Genomic DNA, 17,137 nt, shown 5'->3' with positions numbered 1-17,137 from the left:
TCTTAAACCGTTCAATACATTTCTTTCTCAAATCAACCAACTTATTTATACTAGGGGCATTGCCCCCGCGCAAGCGCGGAGTTGTGGACAGAGTTCTTGTTTCATCTCAATACTTGCTAGGGTTATTGTAGTTGTGAATTTTGCGTTTTGAGTTGTTTTTCAAGTTTTTTAATTGTTATAGGATTAGAGTTGTGATGATGAACTGTGTATGAATTGTTCTCTACTTATGAAGGACTAAATTGTGTTAATAATGTAATTGATATAGTTCGTGGTGTTGTTTGCTATGTCACTGGGACTTATTGTGTGTTTGTCTTTTTAATTTGTTTCTTGTACTGTTGAGAGTACATAAATTATATTAAAGTTGTTGAGAGTACCTTTTGTTTCTAGATATTTTTTCTCCAGTTTAGTTGTGTAAGTTATGTGTAAATAATAATTTTTATTATCCTTATTATCCTTATTATGTTTGTTATATGTTTTTATTATATTTTTAAACTTGTTGCTCTTACCGGACCTTTAAAACAAATACATGAAGACTTGTAGAAATAACTATAAAATGAGTGACAGTTCTGAGTATTTGAGCCTTAATGAGTTTTAAACGAATTTATGCATTTCTCATAAGAAGACAATAGCATTGGCATGTTGATATTGGGCATGTAAGCTATTTTTATAAGACAAGAGTAGGGAGCAGGTGGAGATATTGTTGCTGCCTTTGTGTCTGTCAGGATTGTCTCTTGTATCTCCTCATGTAGATGTGTTTGTTTATCTTTTATTTGACGGGTAATATGTAAACAAAAATCATTAGCAGTATTTATCAGAGTTCGTAATTTACTTTGTTTTTTTGTTTAGGTAATTTTACTGATTTTGGTTGTCGTCTTCGTCTTCTTCGTTGCGAAAGTAAGTTTGTAAATTGTTAAATAGTTGGCCGTGTAGTTTGTATTTGTTTAGCTGACTCGATGTATGTGTCGTTGAGTTTTAGTTGAAGTGATTGGATTGGTATATTTGTTTTGAAGTTTACTTCTAAGATTAGACAAAAAAGAGAGGTAATCATTAATGATTCGTCTTTTTTGGAATTCTAGTTTTTGGTGTTTTGATTGTTTGGGTTGTTGTGGTTTCTTTTAAGGTGTAAAATAAAGGTTTGTGTAAAATTAGTTTAATAAGTAAGGGAGATAAATAGACGACCACGGAATAGGAAATATTTTTGATTATTAATGTTAGCACAATATAAATAATAATATAAAGAGAATTGTGTGTTGATTGTTTCTTACGGATCAATGAGGAGACGAATAAGGACTCGAGTTGTTTCTTTGGTAAGGTCAGAGCCCTGGACAGAACGGATTTGCCCAACCACATCTGCGAGTTTAAATATCAGTTATGATATCGAAACATAATATAAACCCAGATGCAATATGATAATATACCTGGGAGTTCTAGGTTTGTGTTCGCAATCACTTGGAAATTGTCGAACAGTCTAGTTATGACTGGAAATTGATCTCAGGAGCACCCGTGATGACTTCATCATTAATAGTTGGTGAGATGAAACGAATGAGGAATGGATGATCAGTTATCTTGTACATGCTTGAGCACCTAACAACCTCAAAACGATCGATTTTCACAATGGAACCGGCTTTCAAAGATGACATGTAATGATTAGTACGTCCGGCGGGAATAAACCAATGAATCACGGAATCTGCAAATAATATTATTCAACAAAGAATCAAGAAATCAATTAAAAACAATTATATTAAATAAGTGTGATAAATCGAATATTAACTTACCTTTTCATCAAGGAAGAGAACCGTGATTCCCATAAACTCACTGTCTTTCTTGAAATTTAGGGAATCCCAGAAGCGAGGAGGTTAGAGGCTATGCTCTGACTACTACGACCAAGACGGAGAGACTCGAAGGTTGAGTGACGGACGCCGGGGATGCCGATTTGAGGAACTGGAGAGGCAGAAAGAGACATTTTCTAGAAGCTGATTAAAGCTAAGAGGAATCAATGAGTTTTGTGGAGATGCAAATTGGGTTCATCAAAGATGAGAATCATATATATAGGGTTTCGAGAAGGACTACAAATCAGGAACATTTATGATCAAGCGATTTAAGATGAGGAGATGAAGAGTTCACCGGTGAAAAAATAGATTACGAACAGACACACGCCGCAATTACGTAACCCAGTATTGTCTAAGACAATGATGAAAAGAACCCTAACTCATGTTAAACAAAGACAGTTTACAATATGGAAAAACTATAATTGTTTTTTTTTCATATAACGTCATTTAAAAATGAAACTCATAATACACTTGTAGGCCCGGCCCACAGAAAAAACCGAAGAAGCAAGGATTTCCGACCTTCATAAATATATATTAGTTTCGGTCATCAATGTACAAAGTATCATTTAGTTTAGTGGTATAAATGATGATGTTTATATCTCAATTACCCGGGTTCGAACCATGTGCTTGACACTTTTTTTACTCTTTTTAAAAGTGGGACCCACAAAATGCTGACGTGGCGCGCTGAGGAGAGAACAAAAACTATATCATTATAATCATTATAGTATATAACCTAAATTATGTAAATCATGTGTTTTAGATTTATATAGTTATAATTGTTTGAAAGTATTGCATTTTTAAATTAACTATTATATTTGTTTGTTATTTTTATGTTAATTTTCGAAACTTATTTTATATAGTATAGATTTGTACATGATGTTTTTAACTTTGTAAGTTTAACTTGTTTGATAATTATTTATATTTTATTTTGAAATAAAAAATTTCGTAATATAAACATTTTTAGAAATACCAAATTGAAAAACGATTTGATATATTTTTGGTGCTTTAAAATAATATGTGAACATTCTCAATGATTTATAATATCAACTTATACATAGTATATGTTAGTTTGAATATTTTCAATAGTATATAACCTAAACTTTGAAAATCATGAGTTTAAATTTAGATTTATATAGTTATACTTGTTTGAAAGTCTTGTATTTTTAAATTAATTATTCTTTTCGTTATTTTTTTTTAATTTTCGAAAAATATTAACATTATGTTAACTTAATATAGTATTTATATTTTTGTAAATTTACCTTATTCGATATTGATTTATATTTTAGTTTGAAATAAACATTTTTTTGGTAATATTAACATTTTTAAAAATAGTAAACTTAAATAATAATTTGTCATACTACAATTGGTCGTTTAAATCCTACGTGGACGCTCTCGATGGCTTATAGCCTCAACTTTTATATAGTATAGACTAGATTTTTTACTCGCGCTACGCGCGAGTCTGCTTTAATAATTTAATTTAATTTTGCAATATTTTTTAAGAAAAAGATGAATTTCGTAAAATATATTTTTATTAATATTATTAAAATATTATTTGATTTCCTATTTACATTTTTTTTATAAATTGTTATTTTTGAACTTAGCTATTTATTTTTTGTATTATAAAAGTAAAATTACTATTACTAAAGTATTTATAGTTTCTTATAAGTACATAATTTTAATATCACATAGATTATACTATCCTATACACTGCTATGAATACTTTATTAATAATTAGTTTTATTTTTTAATAATATTAAGATAATATAATAGAAAATTGTTTTATATACATTTTTCTATGAAATTTATTTAAAGTGTGCTTTTTTATTTTTCATAGTTAAGTTTTTATACAATTTTACCATTTAAATAACTAATATTTAGATATCAATTTGTTTGTATACGTAAATGTATAAATGTATTTATAAACATGTGTATATTGTTTCTTAATAAAAAAATTAAAAGCGTCATATAGATTGTTCCATGCTTATTAACTAATACAACATAGTTATAAATATTTTATTATAGTTTTATATGTATTTTTATTTTTTTTTTGTTTTGATGAAATTTGAAATTTATTGATCAACAATTTGAAATTTTTACAAACGATTAAAAGTTGTTAAATGTCTAAGGTGCACACGAGAAACAAATCGAATACTAAAGAGTAACTTGAAACCATCTTCTTAGCAACCCTTCCAATTTGTGGCCATGAGTGTATCGCAAAGAGCAGATGCGGTTTCGAACTGCCTTGTCTATGAAGCTTCTTAATTGTTCAGTCTGGATCCCTCGTTGCTGATGACGCCTTGAATTTCTTTCCTTCCAGATGTAGTACACAGTTGTTTGGAAAAGCATCCTTGCGAGGATTGAGTCGAGGCTTTTTCCTCCCATAGTACGTAGCCGATTGACAGTCCATTCCCAATCTGGGTTGATGTTCCGTCCAACAAGTGGTCTAGCCAGAGATTCCCATATCGTGTAAGAGTATGGGCAGGCGAAGAACAAGTGATCTCTTGTTTCATTTCTATCTCCACAAAAGCCACAAACCTGAATAAAACCCCATGTTCGCATACGATCTCCCGTTGATAACCTGTTCCTTATTGAAAGCCATGTTATGAAGGAGAATCTAGGAACCCCCTGTGCGAACCATACCACTTTACACCACTCAACGTTACTTCTCCTCTCTCGTAGTTGATCCCAAGTCCTGGCTGCTGAATACGTGGTCCTGTAATCATCAACCCCATGCTTCCATAATATAATATCGCTACCTGTACCAGGGGAGGGAGGAGCCGCAGCTAAGATCTGGTCATAAAGCTCCCGGTACCGCCGACTCCTACGTCCTTGAATGTTCCACGTATTGCCCGTCGCTGCATCACTGACTTTGGCATGGCGTGATATACCCAGATATGTGGCGCCAACCGCTCCTGTAATATTAATCAATTTCCCAATTCCAAGCCAATTGTCAAACCAGAAGTAAGTAGTCCTACCATCCCTGATATCAATTCTAACAAACTCATAGGCCAAATCTCTTAGTTTCAGGAGCTTCCTCCATATCCAAGATCCATTTTGTTCTCCCCTCACATCCCAAAAGGAATTATACCTGAGCAAGTAATGTGTAACCCAACTTACCCATAGAGAAGCTGGTTTTGTGAAAAGTCTCCAAATGAGTTTTAGAGCAAAGGCTCTAGCTGTGTTCTTGAACTTCCTCACACCCAGACCACCTTCGTCCTTAGGCAAACAGAGATCCTCCCAACTGACCTTAGCTTTGTGAGTTTGTGTAGGTGAGCCCGACCAGAGAAACGCGCTGCACATGCTTTCGATGGTGTCATAACACTTGGCTGGTAGGATAAAAGCCGAGCTCCAGAAGTTAACCATGCTTGTAATGACCGACCGGATCAGTTGTAGTCTTCCTGCAAAGGATAGAAATCTGTTGGACCAACACAGCATCTTTCCACGAATCTTTTCTATAAGCGGTTCATAGTCATGGCTGGAAAGTGTCTTCGTTGTTAACGGCATTCCTAGGTACCGGATGGGTAAGGTACCGACACTGATACCCATAGAAGCCGCAGTAGTAAGAAGAGCAGAGATGTTTCTTCCTGTAACATAGATGGACGACTTAGCTACATTTATGTGTAACCCAGAAACTGATGCAAACCGGCGCATTACACCCAGAATACCCAAGAGCGAGTCCGGTGTGCCGTTGGTGAAGACAAGTATGTCGTCCGCAAAGCACAAGTGAGTGAGTTTGACATCTTGACACTGCTGATGATAACCAAATTCACCTGCATCTGCAGCTTTGTTGAGCATTTTTGATAATACATTATTTAGGATGACATACAAGTAAGGCGAGAGAGAACAGCCTTGACGGATACCCCTGGCACTCTGAAAAAAACCCTCCAAACTTCCATTCACATTGATAGAAAATGCGGCTGTGGAGATGCATAACCTCATCCAGTGGACAAACTGAAGAGGCATTCCCATTGCTTGGAGCACGGAAGTAATGAAAGACCACTTGACCGTGTCAAACGCCTTAGATATGTCAAACTTGATAGCACAATTTTCCTTGTTCGTGCTCCTGTGGTATCCAGTGACCAGCTCAGAGGCGAGTAGGACGTTTTCTAAAAGTAGACGATCTGTTATGAATGCACACTGGTTTGCTTCTACCGCATCCGGAAAAATGATCTTTAGCCTATTGGCTAGAACTTTGGAGATGACCTTGTAAAGCAGATTACAGCAAGCGATTGGGCGATAATCCTTTAGAGTCTGTGCAGTAGTTGTCTTAGGTATCAGGGAGAGTATGGTTGCATTCACACCAGCAGGCATGAATCCAAATATGAAGAATGATTGAACTGCCACAATGGAGTCCCTTCCGATGATTGGCCATGCTGCGATAAAAAATTCTTTTGTGAACCCATCTGGACCTGAAACTTTCCCATTTGGAAGTGAATGAAGCGCCTGTTTGATTTCCATTGGTGTGATAGGTCGAACCAGTGCAGCTGAATGATCACCAGGACACCTATAGGTCAGTAAATCTTGCAGAGCAGCTACAGAAATTACCTCGCTATTCGGATCCTGTCCTTGTAAGAAGGATTGGAAATATGAGACTGCCTCTTTTTTGATATCAGGTAACGAAGTGAGAACTTCTCCGTCAGTCGTAACAAGTCTTCTGATTGTGTTCTTTGCAATCCTCGTTTGAACCATATTGTGGAACACCTTGGTATTTTGATCTCCAACCGATAGCCAGCGAACACAAGACTTCTGCTTGTAGAATTTTTCCTCCACTTGAGCTAAGGCGTTCCATCTGTCAGCTGCTTCCGCCGCCCTTGCAAAGTTTCCAGGGGTTGGGTCTAATAGTGCTATGTTTTGACATTCACACAGCCTGTCATAAGCATTCTTTGTACGAGCTGGTAGATCACCATAGTGCGTTTTGTTCAGCTCCCGCAGAGGCTGTTTCAGGAGCTTAAGTTTCCTGTGAAAACGTGAAAGAGCTGCTCTAGAAGGGAACAGCGGTTCCGTTGTATCCCAGATTCGCTGAACTGTCGGCAGGAACTCGTTGTGCTCAGTCAGGTAGTTGAAAAAACGAAATGGTTTTCTAGCATCATTAACAACTCCTGTCGTACGGATCAAACACCTTGCATGTTCTGAGATTCCACCAGCATCAAAGTGCGCAGAGGAGCTTGGGTATTGACTCATCCAGCTTTGGTTAACTAATGCTCTGTCCAGTTTCTTTCCGATGGGGTCCTCCTCTCGATTGTTCCACCAAGTAAATAAAGCTCCCGTATAGGGAAGATCAGTAACTGAGCAGTCCGCCACTAACTCCTGAAATTGATACATACCCGTCAAGTCTCTACGATACTCCAAAGCTCTGGAGTGCTCACTTGAAGCTAGTGTTTCATTAAAATCGCCAATCAAGATCCAAGGAAGCTTCAGGTGACCATAAGCATCTTTTGTGCCTCTGAGTTCCTCCCATAATCTGGTTCTTTCCACTGCAGTGTTATACGCATATATGGCTGAACAAATATATTGTTCTCCGGTGGATGGATTCTGAATAGCACAAGTGATCACCTGTGCACTCGTGTGCAGTTGTGTGACTACAACTTCATCCGTCCAGCAAAACCAGATTCTCCCCAAAGGATGATATGCGTAGTTTGTAAGAGAGTTCCATCCCGGCATAGCAGCATTCATACACCACTGATGGTTTGATTCCTGGACTCGTGTCTCAACTAGGCAGCCATAAGAAGGCTTTTCCTCCTGTAACCATGATCTGAGGGCTCGATGCTTGCGTGGTAGATTGAATCCACGCATGTTCCATGCAAAGAAAGAAGTCATAACTTCCTACTGGAAGTTTTTTTTGACGTTCTGTGCCTGCCACCGTTGCTCATGTCTTTAGAACCAATTACTCTCCCCCGAAGTTGCCTTGGCACCGATCCCTGTTGCCTACTTCTCGATGCAACCTGCAATTCCTTCTCTTTTTTGCCATCCACTATATTTCCCCGAAACTCGCCCTCTTCAACTTCTGTTCCACTTTCTTCTAAGCATGTCTCCTCCTCTTCATCGATGTCCTGTAAAGGACTAAATCTTGACGGGGATATCATAAACTCCTTTTCTCCTTTCCCGTCGCTTGATGCCTTCACTCCTTTTCCGTTTACCCACACGTCAATTGTATTGGTCTTAGAAAGCTCCTTAGATGATTCAGATATCTTGATCGCTTCTTTCTCGTCTGAAGATGCGACAGGTGTAAGCTCTTCCAGGTCCTTAATTAGATGCTCCATAGCGTTTCCCTCCTTAGGCATTGTCTCCACTACTTCCACAATCCCAGTCTCTTCCCCTCCACTTATCTTATCATCCTTCACACCAATTTCCTTGCTACCCTCCACTTCTTTGCCTTTGCCTCCGACAGATATCCCTTCACGCGGCATGGAGGCATAGGTAGTTTCCCCTGTCCTCTTACTCAGGATTTTAATCTCCTTACTCGAACAGTCCTGTCCCTTATGTCCCCACCTGCAGCAGACATTGCAGCAGGGAGGGAGCCAAGGATAATTGACTTCGACTTCGTGAGAAGCTCCAGCTTTGTCCGTGAAAGTGATCTTTTCCACCAGAGTCTTACGTAGATCGACTTCCACTAGGATTCAAGCCATGTCGAGCCTCACACATTTCTCCGTGTTCGGTTGCAGTTTCACAAAATGTCCCACTGCCCGAACAAGGCACTTCAGTTCTTTTCGGGAATAAAGGGTGTTTGGTACTCCTCTGAGGTCAACCCAGAGTGGCATGGCTGACAAGTCTGGGGGATGCTGAGCAGACTCTGGGGACCAGACATTAACCACCAACGGAATATCCGCTATATGCCAATACTTCCTCTGAATCACCATGTTTCTCATCTGATCATTTTCAATTCGGAACAACACAGTATTCTTCGCAATAAACTGGACATCAATCTTGGTACCCGCCTTGGGACCAGTCCAAATACGATTGACGGTTGCGTGAATTGAGCCCACGTGGGGAGCATCTCCAATGAAGTAGCCCACTACGAAACTTTTCCAAAGAAGCTCTGCCTCATCAAAGATCGCATCTGGAATTTGCAGTGTTGCAATACCATCGACAATGTCAATAACCGGTTCCGCTTCTCCTCTGCCGGCCAGGTCCTTCGACCATGGGGCTGATCGGGCCCGCTCTCCCTGTTTACCTCCGTTCCTCCCTTCAGCTTTTTCTCCATGGTTCCCGGTCAGAGATTTCTCCAAGTTCTCCCCACCATCGCGTCCCTCCGAAGCTGCACCTCCGTCAGTTGACTGAGTCGACAGAGCGAGAGATGATACGCCACTCTCGTGTTGAGTCTCTGAAGCTCCGACACTCTGCGCAGCTGGAACTGGTAAAGAGAGCGTCGTCTCGGTCGCCTGAACATCATCTCCCGTCGTCGATCTTAGAAGATCGTCCGTTTCCTGCAGTGACACCTCCGTCGGAACTTTAGCATCGCTCGATGTTACGCCTGGATCTTCTGTCGTCTCGCTAGGATCTCCAAGCTCAGACGCGATTGGATCTCCCGGATTCGTCGTTGGATCGTCCGTGAAGTCGCCCTTGATGTCGCCCGTGATTGACGCCATAGTCGTAATTCATGTATTTCTATTTGAATGACATAAAAGATTAATCCTTATGCAATATATCTAACTTTTTTGTATTTACCAAAATTTTTAGAATGAATGTATTATTATATACTTATTTTATGCATATTTGTATTTAAAATACTCTTATTTAATTCTTTTAAATGTATATCTAATAGTTTTATATGTATATTTAGGTCTAAATCATAATAAATATTTTGATGAAATTTAAATAATAGTAACTATCTGTTTGTTAGATATAAGAAAAGGAGAAAAAAAAATATATATATATATATAAAATTTATGCTAATATTAAGTAATATTTTATTTATTAAAATAAAAAATAAAAATCTAAAAAATTAAATATATCTCGTACTTGATATAGTTACAATATAAATTAGTGGTGGGATTATGATGTTTTAGCGGTTCACAAAATGTTTTCCCCGATTGAGAAGTTACTTTTCTCGGAAAAGGGTTACCATGTACTTCGATTTATTATTATTAGTGACCTAATTTAAAAAAAAAAATATTTTAGATAATAAAAAAATTTAGGTATGTTTCATAAAAACATGTTTGGTTAGTTAAATGAATATTTGGATTAAGACTTTTTAAAAACAATTGTCTCAAAATTTATTAAAATCTAATTGTTGATGAGTAAATAACTATGTTAATTTATTTAATTGATAAAAGGCAATTCAAAAGCATATAAACAAACTGTTTGATCAACAATATGTGTATGAATTGTGGATTATTCTTACCACATTTTATTTTTAATAGAACTTTGTAAGCTTATTATAAGCCAAAACTGAATTGGCCCAGTAAGAAAAAAACGAAAAAATTGACCAATGTTTTTAAGAACTTTTTATAATCTATTATAAAATTAGATGATTTTGTAGCCAACACCAATATAAAAATACTAAAATTTTATTTTTTACCTATTTGATTAGGTTAATTATTTTAATATTAATTATATATTTTATTTTTATGTATATGCTATTTTATGTTTTGACATACTTTATGAATTTTTTAAATAAATTTTAGTGATATGTTTTAAGATAGTTAGCATATATATCAAGTTAGTTAATTTTAGTTCATATTTTGAAATTAATTTATAGATTTACTTTAGAAATATTAAGATTTAAAAAAATATTAAACATTGATACTGATTTGGAATATTTTTCGTATTTTTATTTATATATGAATATTTTTAATAGTATATAGCCCTTATCGTAATATTGGCTGTGGACATAATTTGTTTTTTTCTTGTTAAAATCTTTTTATGTTAAGTTTTCAAGAATTTAGTATAAATACCAATCTAATTTTTAAGATAATTAATACATTAGTTAATTTATCATTTTTGTAATTTTGTATTTATTTTTATTTTACTTTCACATTCATGATTATTAGAATATTTTTTTATGTTGATTTCTTTTTTAAAATGTTATTTTTGTTCGATAAAAATTTATTTTTAATTTCCAAATATTTAGTTTAAAAATAAAGTTAATTATTTCTGGCAAAAATATTTAAACTTATTTAATTTTATTTTGAGAGAAATAAAATATCTGAAATTTTATATTTAAAAATATCAAATTAACATTTTGAGAATACATATTATTAATAATAATTTTAGCTTCTATGTGACCACTTTAAATAACATATAGCCTCAATTTTAAAATCATATGTGCTTTAGATTCATATTTTCTTTATTATTTCAAATTATTTTATTTTTTAATATTATATTTTGTACGTAAAATTTATGTTATTCTTCCAAATATTTAGTTTATATATCAATATGATTCCTTTAATGATTTTGGCTTTTTCTAAATTTTACATTGATTATAAAAGAAACAATTTTTGAAAGTTCTATAAGTAATATATAAAATGGTGATTAACATATTTTTCTTGGTGCTTCAAGATAATATATGGATATTCTCAATAATTTACGGCATCAAATTATATATAGTATATGTTATTTGTGAATATTTTCAGTTATTTCTGTTTTTTAAAGCATATAGTCCATATCATATTAAAAGTTACATACATAATTATATTTTTAGTAATAATATGCGATCAATACCAATTCATATAAGGTACGTGAGCAATCTCTTATTATATTAAGTTTTCAATAATTAGTTACAAATATCAATCTAACTTTAAAGATAAGTTTTACAAATTTTAATTTATCTTTTTATAGTTTTGTGCTGATTTTTATTTATTTTTACATACGTGATTATTTATAAATATGTTTTTTAAAACTTTGTTTCTTTTTGAATATTTTTATTTTTGTTAATTTTTTGTTTAATTTCAAATATATAATTATTTTATATATCAAGTTAATTATCTTTAATAATATTTTTATTTACTTTATCAAATTAAGATGCTGACTTTTATATTATTATAATGATATTTTTAAATTCTATGTGAACACTTAAATAATATATATCATCAATTTTGAAATCATATGTTATTTCGATTCATATGTAATGAAAAAGTGATTTAGATTTACATTGTCTTTATTATTTGAAATCCTTATATTTTTAAGATTACTTTTGTTACTTAATTTTATGTTGATCTTCCAAACATTTATTTCTTATAATAAACTGATTCTTTTAGTTATTTGGCAATTTTGCTTATAAAATTTATTATTGATATTTTTTGAAAGAAATAGCTTCCATTTTGAAATCATATTTTGTTAGATTCATATGTAATGAAAAGTGCTTTAGATTCATATTGTTTTTATTATTTTAAAATCTTGTATTCTTTAAGAGTTTTTTTGTTAGTTGATTTTATGTTGGTCTTTCAAAGGTTTACTTTATATATCAAATTGATTCCTTTAATAGTTTTGCATTTTCACTAAATTGAATAGTAGTTTCCTTTTTATTTTGAAATAAACATTTTTTGAAAATCTTGAAATTTTTAAAATAATAATTAAAATGGTAATTTGACATATTTTGGTGCTTTAAAATAATATGTGGATATTCTCAATGATTTATTGCATAAAATTACATATAGTACATATTTTTGTTGAATATTTTCAGCAGTATATAACCTAAATTTTGTAAATCATGTGTTTTAGATTTATATAGTTATAATTGTTTGAAAGTATTGCATTTTTAAATTAACTATTATATTTGTTTGTTATTTTTATGTTAATTTTTGAAACTTTATTTTATATAGTATAGATTTGTACATGATGTTTTTAACTTTGTAAGTTTAACTTATTTGATAATTATTTATATTTTATTTTGAAATAAAATTTTTTGTAATATTAACATTTTTAGAAATACCAAATTGAAAAATGATTTGGTATATTTTTGGTGCTTTAAAATAATATGTGAACATTCTCAATGATTTATAATATCAACTTATATATAGTATATGTTAGTTTGAATATTTTCAATAGTATATAACCTAAACTTTGAAAATCATGAGTTTAAATTTAGATTTATATAGTTATACTTGTTTGAAAGTCTTGTATTTTTAAATTAATTATTCTTTTCGTTATTTATTTTTTAATTTTCGAAAAATATTAAACATTATGTTAACTTAATATAGTATTTATATTTTTATAAATTTACCTTATTCGATATTGATTTATATTTTAGTTTGAAATAAACATTTTTTTGGTAATATTAACATTTTTAAAAATAGTAAACTTAAATAATAATTTGTCATACTACGATTCGTCGTTTAAATCCTATGTGGACGCTCTCGACGGCTTATAGCCTCAACTTTTATATAGTATAGATTTAGTACGCAAACGCTTTTAAATGACCGCCTATGTGAATGATATAGAGGTACAATTTAATGATGGATGAGTCAGTATCCATACCAAGTTTGTATTTCAAAACCATATTACCCCAACAATGCTCAACAGTTAATAAAATTACAAGAAGCTTGAAAATTAAACCCGAGGAGTAACCGAACGTGGGAAAGGAGATCCAGGGTCAACTCTTTGGAGCTGAATGGCCCTGTGAGACTCATCATCATTATCATAGTACATATAAGCAAAACCACCGTGACGTGTCATATCCATACCGGCCATCTCATCCTTCTCCGATATCCTCAGCAAACCGAGCCTTTTGAGCAAGAAGAAGAGTGTTCCCATGGTAGCACTAACCCATCCTGCAACCACAAGTATTTGAACTAATTGTGCTCCCAACAGCTTCCCTCCTCCACCCATTAACAGTCCATATGGCCTTCCAGGTGTCTCGCCGTAAACCTCGTTTAGATACTTCTCCTTTGCAAAAAGCCCTACGAATATCAACCCCCACGCACCACATCCTCCGTGTAGTTGCGCCGCCTCGAGGGGATCATCATACTGTACGATCTCCGCGAGCTTGTTGCAGCCGATGAGGACGAGGGCAGCCACGAATCCACATACGATCGCAGCCCAGGGCTCTACCACAGAGCAACCCCCTGTTATGGCAGCGAACCCACCGAGTAGCCCGTTACATACGTCTGTCACGTTCCAGTGGCCAGAGAGAAGACGTTTTCCGAAGAGTGTGGTTAGAGCTGCGGTGGATCCAGCAAGCGTGGTTGTAACCGCTGTCCGTCCTATTCCGCTCCATTGGCCGTAGCTCGAACCGGTTTCATACGGGACGAGGATCTTGGTAAAGGAACCAGGGTTGAAACCATACCAACCGAACCAAAGAAGGAACGTTCCCAAGACGACAAGGGAGGCGGAGTGGCCACGTAGTGCAATAGCGCGACCACTTTTCTCAAACCGGCCACGTCGAGGACCTTCGACGAGAGCACCCCATAATCCTGCTATGCCACCAACCATGTGAACAACACCGGAGCCAGCAAAATCTATGGCTCCGGTGTTAAACAAACGGTCATCTGCTGAACGGAAGGGACTAGCCCATCCGAACGGGGACCAGAACCAGTGAGACACAACAGGATAAACAAATCCAGTTAAGAAAGAAGAGTAGATCAAGTAAGCCACAAACTGAGTCCTCTCCGCGATAGAACCGCTGGTTATTCCAGCAGCTGCGATTGCGAATGACCATTGGTAGAGGAAGTAAGAGTAGTCGGACGTGAGAGTCGGGAAGTCTCTAAGAGCAAAGTTGTGTCTTCCGATGAAACCTTCAGAGGATCCGCCAAAGGCAAAGGCGTAACCGAAAAGATAGTAAAAGAGTCCTCCGGCTGCAGCGTCAAGGACATTGGTGAGCATGATATTCATTGTGTTCTTGGCTCTAACGGAGCCAGCACAGAGCATCGCAAAGCCTATCTGCATGGAGAAGACGAGGTAGGCAGAGAAGAGAAGATAGGTGTTGTCTACGGCGTAGGCTGCATCTGTGAACTTGTTGTTTACGGTGCCTAATTGGCCGCATATGTATTCAGCCGCTGCGGTGGCGTTGGGACCGAGCATGGCGGAGAGATCGGACACAGAGCAAGTTAGAGGTCCTGACATGTTGACAGAGTTGAGACAGAGAGACACGGAGAAGAAAGGGCGTCTCTTGTGTCTCTATATAAAAAGAAGGAAGATGGGGTTTATGGTTGACTTTCGATTCTGGCTTCACCAATTAAATTAGGGAGACATATTAATAAACCCTTAACTACATTAAGAGTTATGTAAGAGAAACATTATTAGATTAGAAGATGATATCTGCCAAATCTCTTAACAGCTTTCACTCTATGGTTTCGTGATTAGCATGTAGTTGTAAATATAAAAGACAGGGGAATATATAAATTACTACTGTATGTCTGTATGTGATGACTATACTTAATAAATCGATTTAAAATCACCGAGCAGATTTTCTAGTTGTAAGTTGTAACCAAGAGTCTTCGTTTCAGCTAAAAGTAAACAAAAATCAAAGGTCTTCGCTGATCATACATCTTAACTTTAATAGAAAAAAAAAAAATGAATGGATGATGGTTAAAGAGAAAAATATGATCCGTTCAAATGTAATATACGTTGGAAATATTGATAAAAAATCATTTTTCTGGGCTAATAGGAAAATATGATCCGTTCAAATGTAATATACGTTAGACCATAAGGACAAACAATTACCGTACAATATGGTACTTTATAGAGTCACACTAAAGCGGGTAAGTCCTTTATTCTTCTTCCGTCCTCATGGAAAAACTTTCACATGTATCCCCAATTTGTTGTTGCTAAAATTTACTAAAATAACAACACAAATTGTGGCAATCAGTAACTAGCAAAATAAAGTGTACTGATCAAAGCTAAACGTATATTATTTATTTTATGTTTCTTTTGTAAGGTATGTTAATGAGTACTAGAATTTAACAACCGTGCGGGTTTTCTTTTTCTTTTTCAATTGATTAAATTTAAGAATAATTATTTTTCCAAAAAATATATTTAATAATGGCTGTGTTTTTAATTTTTATATTGTATAATTTGCTTATATCGGTAGTGTAACTTAAAGCATAATCTTAGCACCGCATCTCATTTGTCATTTGGTAATTTTTTTGGTTTTTATTTAGAGAAATTTCCTATGATAACATTTTTAAGTTTTTGTCACAAAAATAGCATTCAATGAGAAAAATAACAAAAATAAGTTTTATAAAAGAGTAAAAATGCATTTATACCCTATGGTTAACTAATTTAGACTTAGGGTTTAGAGTTCTGGGGTGGGGTTTTGAGGATATGGTTTCAAAGTTTAAAAAATAAATATTAAAATTTCAAAATAAGATGGCTATTGTGGTCATTTTTTTATTGAAGGCTATTTTTTGACAAAAACTTAAAAATGTCTATTTGAGAGAACTGCCCATTTATTTATCATTCTTCATTATTTAATTATACTATTTTATTTTATGTTTGATAGATAAATGAATATTTATTTCTAACAAAATTTTTGTAAAATATTTGTAAATGTATTTTCAAAAATTAATCAGTTTAAATTGTTATTATCATTGAATAATTAATTTTTATATAATTTTATTGTTTATTTACATCAATGCTAAATTAATTTTAATATCTAATCATATTTTAGCATAATTAGAATTTAAATTGTTATTTTCGGAATTGTTTTTTAAAATATTCTAAAAAGATTTTTTTAGATATTTTAAAAGAATATTCAGCTGCATTTCAAATAAAAATGTAAAGATATTGAAAGATATTAAATTTTTATACAATTTCTAAGAAATGTTCCAAATAAAAATAACACACATAAAAAAATCATGACTTCTGTTTTGATAGATAAGATGTAATATATTTCTCCGTTGTCTCGTCATTTTTACAAAAAATTTAAACCATTTTTAAAAAATTAAAATTATACTATTAGAAGATGAACTGAATAGTATTAAATTGTGTTAATTCAAGGGTGGAAAACTGATGCTTGATCAATGGTTTTTCAAATGACAATCGTGGTTATTTAATGAAAAGTAGTATTTATAGGGGCAATTTTTGAACATAAAAGCTATATGCATACTTATACTTTATTTATTCTACTGCTGGATGTGGTTTCACAATTAAGAAGCATATTATCTCGAGCATGCGAGTTACCGCATATAAAAAAACCAAAAATACTGAATTTAAATTCTTAATTTCGAATAATTTTGACCTTAAAATGACGAAAGCTTGTTTTGAACTATTACATTCACGAAACTTAAAAAATGGTAATCGAGTTAGCTATCTCTTTTTTTTTTTTGTAACATCGAGTTGTCTATCTCTAACAACCTCATATTGCAGGATTGGATTTGAACCCAAATGCTTCAGTAGCCAAATATAACGGTCGAAAACGTCAAAAACATGAT

At 33.8% G+C, this 17,137-nt stretch overlaps 1 protein-coding gene across 1 annotated transcript; it reads right to left on the bottom strand.

The window, feature by feature from the left end:
• Window positions 1-13,160: 13,160 nt before the first annotated feature.
• On the bottom strand, window positions 13,161-15,650 carry LOC106356753 (ammonium transporter 1 member 3-like). Its single transcript, XM_013796477.3, has one exon. The coding sequence runs from the start codon at window positions 14,826-14,828 to the stop codon at window positions 13,317-13,319; it is 1,512 nt and encodes a 503-aa protein (XP_013651931.1). The 5' UTR covers window positions 14,829-15,650; the 3' UTR covers window positions 13,161-13,316.
• Window positions 15,651-17,137: the final 1,487 nt, after the last annotated feature.

This window comes from Brassica napus, chromosome C7 (assembly GCF_020379485.1).
Source record: "Brassica napus cultivar Da-Ae chromosome C7, Da-Ae, whole genome shotgun sequence".
In the NCBI taxonomy this organism is placed as follows: Eukaryota; Viridiplantae; Streptophyta; class Magnoliopsida; order Brassicales; family Brassicaceae; genus Brassica; species Brassica napus.
The sequence above is the reverse complement of the archived record's forward strand: the minus strand, read 5'-3'. Positions and strand labels throughout refer to the sequence as shown.